Source organism: Oncorhynchus gorbuscha, linkage group LG05 (assembly GCF_021184085.1).
Source record: "Oncorhynchus gorbuscha isolate QuinsamMale2020 ecotype Even-year linkage group LG05, OgorEven_v1.0, whole genome shotgun sequence".
NCBI lineage: Eukaryota > Metazoa > Chordata > Actinopteri > Salmoniformes > Salmonidae > Oncorhynchus > Oncorhynchus gorbuscha.
In genome coordinates, this window is record NC_060177.1 from 57,799,613 (window position 1) to 57,809,089 (window position 9,477).

Genomic DNA, 9,477 nt, shown 5'->3' on the forward strand with positions numbered 1-9,477 from the left:
ATACTTATGGAAATGTGAAACTTCATGATTAGGAAAAACTGTAATTTTAGAATAAGGCTGTAATGTAAAAAAGTGTGGGAAAAGTCGAGGGGTCTGAATACTTTCAGAATGCACTGTATATTATAGAGAGCTATGGTGTGTATTTTTATTTTTTTAACTAGGCAAGTCAGTTAAGAACTTAAGAACAAATTCTTATTTTCAATGACAGCCTAGGAACAGTGGGTTAACTGCCTGTTCAGGGGCAGAACAAAATATTTGTACCTTGTCAGCTCGGGATTTGAACTTGCAACCGTTCGGTTACTAGTCCAACGCTCTAACCACTAGGCTACCCTGCCGCCCACTGTATAAACAGTATAACAAAAATGCAATGTACACTATTATAATGAGCTATGTGAAAAATACAGTATATGAATGCACAGTGTGAAAAACAGTGAAACAATAATTATGCAACTATCATAATCTCTCAGAGACATGTACATAATCTCAAAACGATTTTGACACTGGTGTAAACCTGGACAAAAATAGACCATCATTCAATTAATGCCAGTTTAACAAGCGGGAAATAAGCATCCTGGTAACATCAGTCAGTCATCAGTTAATGATGTTGATTAGGCTACTACACTATTGCAAACATGATTTATCTTTAGCCGAGAATGGAGAAAGCAATGGATTTTAAACCTCATTGCCACACCCCTTCTAGTGAGATTAAGATACTCACTTTTAAATACAGCGATTAATTAGAATCTAAGTGCATTATAACGTAGTAGATAACTCGCACTTACATCCGTGGTGAAAGAGAGGTGCGAGAGAGAAAGAGTGCGAGAGAGAGAGAGAGAGCAATCGAGCGCAAGAGATGAAAAACAGGATGTATTTTTTATGTTGTGTATTTCCATAAAATAAAACAGATAAAGTACATGCTGATATGCATAAGGCATGCTGGTTAATAATTTGCCGTGATTGCGTAATATTGTGCTTAATACCCAAAGCGAATTACATTATCATCTGTAGGCCTACCCGGGTGCTATATTAAAACATTTTGCCCCCTTTTTTTTTTTTTTTTAAACAGGCCACAGTGCCCTGCCCACCCACAATCCAAAACCTCCGACAACCAGTTTATGGGAGGGACCAGCCTTTCAACATTTAACCACTGCGCAGCAAGAGGCCAAGACGCGCTATGAGTAAGAGGGCTTTTTAAACCTGGAATTACTTGAGGCTACATTGAGCTACGTATGGGGAACAATATTTTCTCTCGAAATAAACATCCAAATGGCAATAGTTAGGACATAATAGTGTTCCCACTGGACTTGTATGATGGATCTCGGCGACTCTTTTGGTTGCATACCTTTTGGATACTCTAAGGGAGACTTTCACACATCAACACACCTGCTGTAATTGTAGTATAGATAGGCCTACCATTTTCCTCATATGCGTACCATGATGGGTTTCTCCTGAACACGTCGAAGAAGGTGTTTCACATCTGAAAGTTGGTGTGTGAATGGAATCAAACTCACAAACTAACAAGGGACACAGAGTGGACAGGTCAAGCGGATATCCGAAACCGGGGGACTCTGTTGGATAACTTTGGACCGGTTGGTCTCTTGCTCTCCGTGAAGAAATACGTGTGGAATTGGATTACATAACAAGAGAATGTATGGAATGAATCAGCGCTGTATTTACATGTAAGAATATTTACCCTTTGAAACATCCTTATCGAAAAACATTTGATTGTTGGTGATGTTTTATTCATTGTGATTTCATTTCGCAGATCTTTTCATTTCTTCGTGCTGTGGTGCCATGCTCAGGTAAACCCTCTTTCAAAGTCCCGTGCAGATAGTTTAGACAAATGATTATTAATAAGCATTTGATGATAAATATACAAATGTCTTGATTTGCTTGTTATTTTAAGGTGGGCCGCTTGCCTCTGAACACATGAATTATAGGCCTAATGCAACACAATATGTTGTCCTACAAGAGTTGATATCATGATTTTACCAAATAATGTACAAACCCAGATTTTGTATTTTGTTGTATTATGTTATTCAGTCAAGCTCTGGAGTCAGGCAGCGGTCTCTTGTTTTAGAAAACAGTTCAATTAGAGGTTAGAAGAAAATCCTACAAGTGATTCTTTTTTCCCTTTGCATAAAAAGGGGGAGAATCACCCGTCTCCTAATTTTAACCAGTATGTGAGGGAGCAGGGCGCAGTGACGGACCAGTTTAGCCGGCGACAGGTCAGGGTTTACCAACTATACAGCCGGACCAGCGGGAAGCACGTTCAGATACAGGGCAAGAGGGTCACTGCCACTGCTGAGGACGGCAACAATTACGGTAAATTGTTCTCTTCTCATGAGGGCCATGACACTGTTTTCAACCAGTCGGACGCATGCATGCAAGGCTTATTAATAGTTTTTGACGAGGACTGCATTTGCAATGTTCTGTCTGTCTATGAAGAGCTCTGTAGCCTAGGCTAAGCCTACTTTCCCACCTAATTCTGCCTCCAACCTCTGTATAGGTCTGTATGGTAATTTAGCCTACCTACGGTATATCTAAATCTCGTCTGGCGAATCGGGCCAAGTCTTTTGTCCAGGTCCAATACACATTCCTGTTGTTAGCCCTAATTAACCAGAGGGAGTAAATCAATGGACCAATAGGACAAATGCAATTGGTATTTGTGTATTCCACCCTGATTACGTTTGTCTTCAAACATGCATAACAACACTTAATTAATCATAGCAATGGCTTGTTAATGTCTCAACCCGAAACCCGTAATATCTCACATCATAGGCTGTTAAGATCATCTCTCTTCAGTATATGCCAGTGGTTTTTAGGCCAATTAGGTTAGCTTATTGCTAGCTTCCTACGGTTTTGTATTTTCATTCCACTTCCATATAAGAATTGTAATATGATATAAGGAGTGTACAAAATATAGTTAATTGACATGCTGGATTTATCACACCATTGTTGTATTTTCATATGGATATGTGTGTGGTAGCACGTCTCTTTGTAGAAACTGACACCTTTGGCAGTCGGGTTCGGATCAAAGGTGCGGAGAGTGGACGTTACCTCTGTATGAACGGGAAGGGGAAACTAGTTGGAAAGGTATCATGTCAAATCCACATCACTTTCAAAGTTGAACACATTCTAGCTTGCTTGTTTCATAGTTATATGGTCATTGTTATGTAACTGTGATTGTAAATTCTTTAAGTGAAGTTTTCTTTCAACAAATAGAAACATAGTTTGAAATAGTGAAAATGCAATAAAAGGGATGTATTTACTAACCAGTGTTTCTCCCTGTCATATGGCAGACATATTTGGCCGACCCCACCGATCACCGACCCTAATGCAGGCTAATGAATAGCATTACAAACAAGTGTCATTATAGTGTGTTATAATGACACTTGTTTGTAATGCTATTCATTAGCCTGCATAGGGTCGGTGATGGGGAGACAACCAACATGTATTTCCAACTGTAGCAGATCTACAGTTGCAAGGCATGGGATAAACTCTCCTCGTTCCCTTTGGTGGTTGGTCAGAAGTAATAATAATAATAAATAATATGCCATTTAGCAGACGCTTTTATCCAAAGTGACTTACAGTCATGTGTGCATACATTCTACGTATGGGTGGTCCCGGGAATCGAACCCACTACCCTGGCGTTACAAGCGCCATGCTCTACCAACTGAGCTACAGAAGGACCGCAGAAGTCAACCCTCCACTTCTTGCATGGGAATGGAAATGTGTATTCAGTGTTGTCTGCTTGCCATGAGAAGTAAAGGGTTTCATCGCTCCATCTTTTTGGGGGGTTGAAAGACTAGGTTCTGGTTTCATCTAGTGAATAAATAAGTACAGATGAAGGCTGTATTTTTCTGGTGGTAACGGTCCTTTGGACAAATCCAACAATCTAGTTATTGTGGTTTAGATATGTATTTAACATTCACTGTTCATAGTTTATTGTTTTGAAATGGAGGCGGCTGTACTGATATGGTAACGTCATTGTAGTTGTTATGAAACAGTCTGAAAATGTAGATACAATGGATGTGCGCTTGTCTTGTACACATTGTTTGCATTCGTCTGCTGGTGATAAAACTCATGTAAACATAACTGTAAACTAGTCGGTTCCGGTGTTTCAGGAGAACATTGAAGTATTCCATTTTGTTTGGAGCTTGAGAATCAATAGATAGTAAGGTAGTTCAGAGGGACATACTTTAATTGACCTATCCAGATGTTATTGTTTTGATCTATATGCCTTCTAGTAGTGGCACTCTGACTTGATGTCTTTCATCTCTCTCATCCTCTCAACAGCTTAATGGAAGAAGCAGGGATTGTATCTTCACAGAGATTGTTCTGGAGAACAATTACACTGCCTTCCAGAATGCCAAGTATGAGGGCTGGTATGTGGCTTTCACTAGGAAAGGTAGACCCATCAAAGCCTCAAAGACGAGGGAGAACCAGAGAGAGGTCCATTTCATCAAGAGGCTACACAAGGGCCCACTACCTTTCCCCAACATGGATAGAATCAAACACTTTGAGTTCATCAGTTTTCCCCCCACCCGTCGCGCAAAACGGAACAGGAAATCACAGGCTGCTGCCTAGTACAGAACAAATTGGACTCATATTGTTGAGTAAAAATATGGAACTTTATATTTTTAATACGCGAAGATACTTAAAATGATCAAAAGCCTAAAGGATTATTGTTGTAAAATGATCCCATGTAAATAATGTAAGAGAGTAAATGAGATTGATGTATATATTTAATATGACTGTTTGTGTGTTTTTTTTTCATGATCTTTTGGAGTGGTGATGCGACAGAGGAAATAGGCACGTGAATAAACATGTTCAACTTGGTTAGCACAAAACTTAAGCGTGACAAATGCAACATCTTACCTTTAGATCGTGTCTCTCAAATGACTACTTTCTTGGTACGTGTGCTGAAATAGATTTCTGAGTTCACAAAACCTCTTCAGAAATGTACAGGAACGAGTAATGTTCTTATTTCGCATATCAGTGTGCACAACAGGTGCATCCATTTTTATCCAGTATAAAAATCAATAGTCAAGTGGCATACCATTCTAACAAATGGCTATGCAAAGACAATATTAATTTCTCAGGCTCAAATCTTAAATGTATTTACTGATATGTAGCCTAGCTACTTTACTTTTGGCCGTGAATATGAATTCATTGCTTACTATCAAAGTAAGACATGCACTTATACTTACTCAATTCCATGATATTAATTATGTTGCCTTAACCCTATATTTCAAAAGAGCAACAACACCAATCAAACCCATAACACCATTCATGTTGTGTAGGATGAATTTGTTATGCAAAAACAAATAACCAAGCATCACATTATTCCAAATGATTAATCACATGGATTTACGGTACTGTTATGACAGACCAAAAATTATATTTCACTAACCCCTTTACCAAGGAATAGGCCAGTAATATTGAGATTATCGCTTGTAATAAAGTTGGCAAGGAAGTACGACATGGGTATTAACATTAATTTTCCTTAATAGCAAGACATGTGGTCATGTTTATGTAATATAAATTAGATCTATTTTCAACCTGATGACAGATCATTTTTTAGGAAAACCATTTGTCAATGTAGGCCTAATGAAAGTCACTATCTGAATGGCCCCACTGGAGAGGTGCTGATCCATCCACCCCCCACATCTGTCTTTTATTTCAATCATCGCCAAAAGTCAGATAAGGGCACCTGATTAAACACGGACCACATTGATATACCCTGCTAATGCTATTATAGGGACAGAATGCATTTGATCCCCATCCTTTGGTAATAGTTCTCAAATAAAATAGCCTGTTGGCACATGCAAATGTAGCTCAATGGAACAAGTATCCTAATTACAGTGTCCCCCGTAATTAGTGGTCTATCATGTCAGTTTTGTTCTTTTGGGGGGGTCACCTGCAAATACTGAGATGTTTAAATTGGAGTAACGGTTCACTCTAGTGGTTATCATTGTATACTGCAACGGTAATTGTCCCATTGGGTTTATCGAGAGTCATTTTCTGATTGATTCAGGTGCTTTTGGTAGGATAACCCAGAGCTTCCGGTATATAATAATTCTAGATCAGCCCAGTGGGGCAATTACCGTTTTTCAATTACCGTTATAATGGGGTCAATTACCGCTTCGCCGCTTCATCTCTGCACATGCCCCAATAAAGCCATTTTGGATAAACTGACTCTGGACCTGCAGTCAGACCTAAAGGAAAAGCTACCGCTGTGTGTCAAATGGAAATGGAATTTAAAGAGTGCCTCAATTTGCCCCGGAGCAGAAAATTTTACTGCACCATGGATCAGGTGGTATGTCAGCTGATCTGAACAGGAAGAGATCCACGTTCAGTGAGCGGTGGCAGTCATAGCGTTATTTCTCAATAAGTATTATAGTTCTCACCCCAAGACACGTCATACTATTTGAGAAAAACGTAACTGCTACTCAATAGCAAATCCATTCATAATGTTTGCCCCTGACGACGAGGATGGAGATTTTCTGTCACCTACTGGAGGGTGAGTAAGTTTCCTTTCTTTTTCTGGACAGATTGCTAGCAAGAATGACAAGAAATTGCCATGTGGGGGAATCGTTTCAGCTTGTTTCATTGTTATTGATACGATGTCTTGAGGTTTGTTGACTGATTTCCTGTCAATGTTAATATGGCCAAAAATTATCTAGCTAACTAACCAACAACTACAATGATGCATTAGAGCAGGGGTGTCAAAGTCAAATGGACGGAGGGCCAAATAAAAAATTTAGCTACAAGCCGAGGGCCGGACTGTTCGAATGTTCATTGAATTTTTTTTAAATGACGCATATAGTCTAGTGAACCTAATTGAACCTACTGAAAACCTAACAAATATATTCCAATATGATCAGATAAATAAAGCAATATTTTCTTATGGCTCTGTCAGTAATCTTTAATTTTCAACAGACACAAAAGACAAATTTCCTTTATATAAAAATCCCCATAACATGAACATTAAATGAAAGAAACCGGTATTCAAGGCACCATCAGTAGCCTATATTTCTATTTTAGCAAAAGTGGGCTAAATTTACTTCAAAGAAAAAAACAATAATAGCAATTTTCTATCATCCACTCAACTGAAATATTTTTAAAATATAATTGGATTGAAATACAATAAAATAAAGTGCAAAAATCTATTAATCAAAAACAACACTTTGTTTAAGGAGAAGTAACATGCAGTGAAAACAAATATTAAACTTTAACTTTTAAACTTGAACTGAGTAAAAACTCTAAATATGTGATTGCACAGTAATGTTCACTTGTTTGAGGTTGAGGGTGATACTTGGTGGTGTCCCATCTTTTCCACAAGTTCATCAATGTTCGGGGTAAGGCTCTGAGCTGAGGAAATCCTCAGAATTGAGTGGAGGTGTTCAGCAGTAAGTCGACTTCTGTGTGATGTTTTGTTCAAGTTCATCAAAGAAAACAGTTGTTCACACAGGTATGTGCTGCCAAACATAGACAACGTTTGAGCAGCCTGGATGCGCAGCTGGGGCATTGTGTCGGGGAGGAAACGGGCGAACTCCGCAGCACCCACTGCCGCATATTTTGCCCTCAGTGCATCATTGCATTGGAGGTCAATCAACTCCATTTGGAGGTTTGGTGGTGAGCTTTCCACGTCAACAGCAAATGGGTTACCGAGCAGTTCCAACCTGCTTTTTGTGCTTCAAAGTCAGCAAATCGGTGTCGAAAGTCAGCGGCAAGCATACCTATTTTATCAGCCAATGCGCTCGGGAACGCACTGGTAGAGAGCTTCTCTTTCATGGTCTGGCAGCTGGGAAAGTGGCTCAAATTTTCTTTCCGCATCTGCGTCTCCCACAGAGTCAGTTTGGTTTTAAATGCCTTCACTGTACTGTACATATCAGAGATGACACGATCCCGACCCTGCAGCTGCAAGTTCATTGCATTCAGATGACTCGTAATGTCACACAGAAAAGCCATTTCACACAGAAACATTTCGTCTCGGAGTTGTGTTGTGTCTTTCCCTTTGCTGTCCAAGAACAGACAAATCTCCTCACGAAGCTCGAAACATCTTTGAAGCACCTTTCCCTGGCTTAGCCATCGCACCTCTGTGTGATAAGGCAAATCACCATGCTCCGTTTCTAACTCCGTCAGAAATGCCTTGAACTGGCGGTGATTCAAACCTTTGGCTCTGATAAAGTTAACTGTGCGCGTGATGATGCTCATTACATGCTCCATTTTCAAGGCTTTACCAACAACGCTTCCTGGTGTATGATACAATGATAAGCTGTCAGCTCACCTGTCGCGTTTTCCTCTTGCATCTTTTCCCGTATCTTCGCCACCAGTCCGCTCCTGTGTCCACACATCGCAGGTGCTCCGTCGGTTGTCAAACCCACGAGTTTTTCCCAAAGGCAGCTCCATCTCATTTACACATCTTGACACCTCTTCATACAAATCATGCCCCGTAGTTGTGCCATGCATAGGACGTAAAGCCAAAAACTCCTCTGTCACGCTTAGGCTGGAGTCTACTCCGCGGATGAAAATTGACAACTGGGCAATGTCAGAAATGTCGGTGCTCTCATCCACAGCCAAGGAATATGCAATGAAATCTTTTCCCTTTTTCACAAGCTGCTCTTTTAGATTGATGGACAACTGGTCTACTCTCTCGGCAATGGTGTTTCTGCTCAGACTCACATTTAAAAAGAGTTGCCTTTTTCTGGGCAAACTTCGTCACAAACTTTAATCATGCAGTTTTTGATGAAATCCCCCTCCGTAAATGGCCGGGCTGATTTAGCGATCTCTTCTGCCAAAATAAAACTGGCCTTGACAGCAGCCTGGCCTTGTGATTTGGCTTTTTTGAACAGAGCCTGTCGAGATTTGAGGCCTCGTTTTAATTCCTCTGCCTTTTGTAGCCTTTGTTCCATGTCCATATTCTTGTTGTTGTCCGCGTGTTTCGTTTCATAATGTCGTCTCAGATTATACTCTTTCAGTACCGCCACACTTTCTCCACACAGAAGACACACAGGTTTTCCACCTACCTCCGTGAACAAATACTCCGACTCCCACCTTGTTTGAAACCCCCCGGTTCTCAGTGTCCACCTTCCGTTTTGCCATTTTTGATGGGTATCTGAAAGTTAATTTTACTGTGATGCTGACAACTGCTGTGCCAATAAATATTGAAATGAAGCAGCCTACTGCTCGGTGCGTCACCGTTGCATTGTGGGAAATGTAGTATTGGTGCGTGTAAAAGATCTGCGGGCTGCTGGCTTGCTGCGGTCTGCGGGCCGGTTCTAATAATAAATCAAGATCATCCCAGGGGCCGTAAAAAACCTTCTCGCGGGCCGGATGTGGCCCGCGGGCCTTGACTCTGACATATGTGCATTAGAGCGACAACAACTGGTCATTGTCCAAATATATTTATGTTTTCAATAAACATTGGAGACAAAATACAGATGACATGGTGTCAACCATCTAAGCCAA

The 9,477-nt window shown here is 40.4% G+C and overlaps 1 protein-coding gene across 2 annotated transcripts; it reads left to right on the forward strand.

The window, feature by feature from the left end:
* Window positions 1–1,091: 1,091 nt before the first annotated feature.
* On the forward strand, window positions 1,092–5,095 carry LOC124036146 (fibroblast growth factor 17-like). Of its 2 annotated transcripts, none has more exons than XM_046350340.1 (5): window positions 1,092–1,679; window positions 1,766–1,802; window positions 2,148–2,325; window positions 2,990–3,096; window positions 4,300–5,095. In XM_046350340.1, exons 1-5 carry the CDS (start codon window positions 1,648–1,650, stop codon window positions 4,588–4,590), a joined length of 645 nt encoding a protein of 214 aa, XP_046206296.1. In that variant the 5' UTR covers window positions 1,092–1,647; the 3' UTR covers window positions 4,591–5,095. The 2 variants fall into 2 exon arrangements, with proteins under 2 accessions (XP_046206296.1, XP_046206297.1); XM_046350341.1 differs by having other exon boundaries at window positions 2,181–2,325.
* The last annotated feature ends 4,382 nt before the right edge of the window (window positions 5,096–9,477 follow it).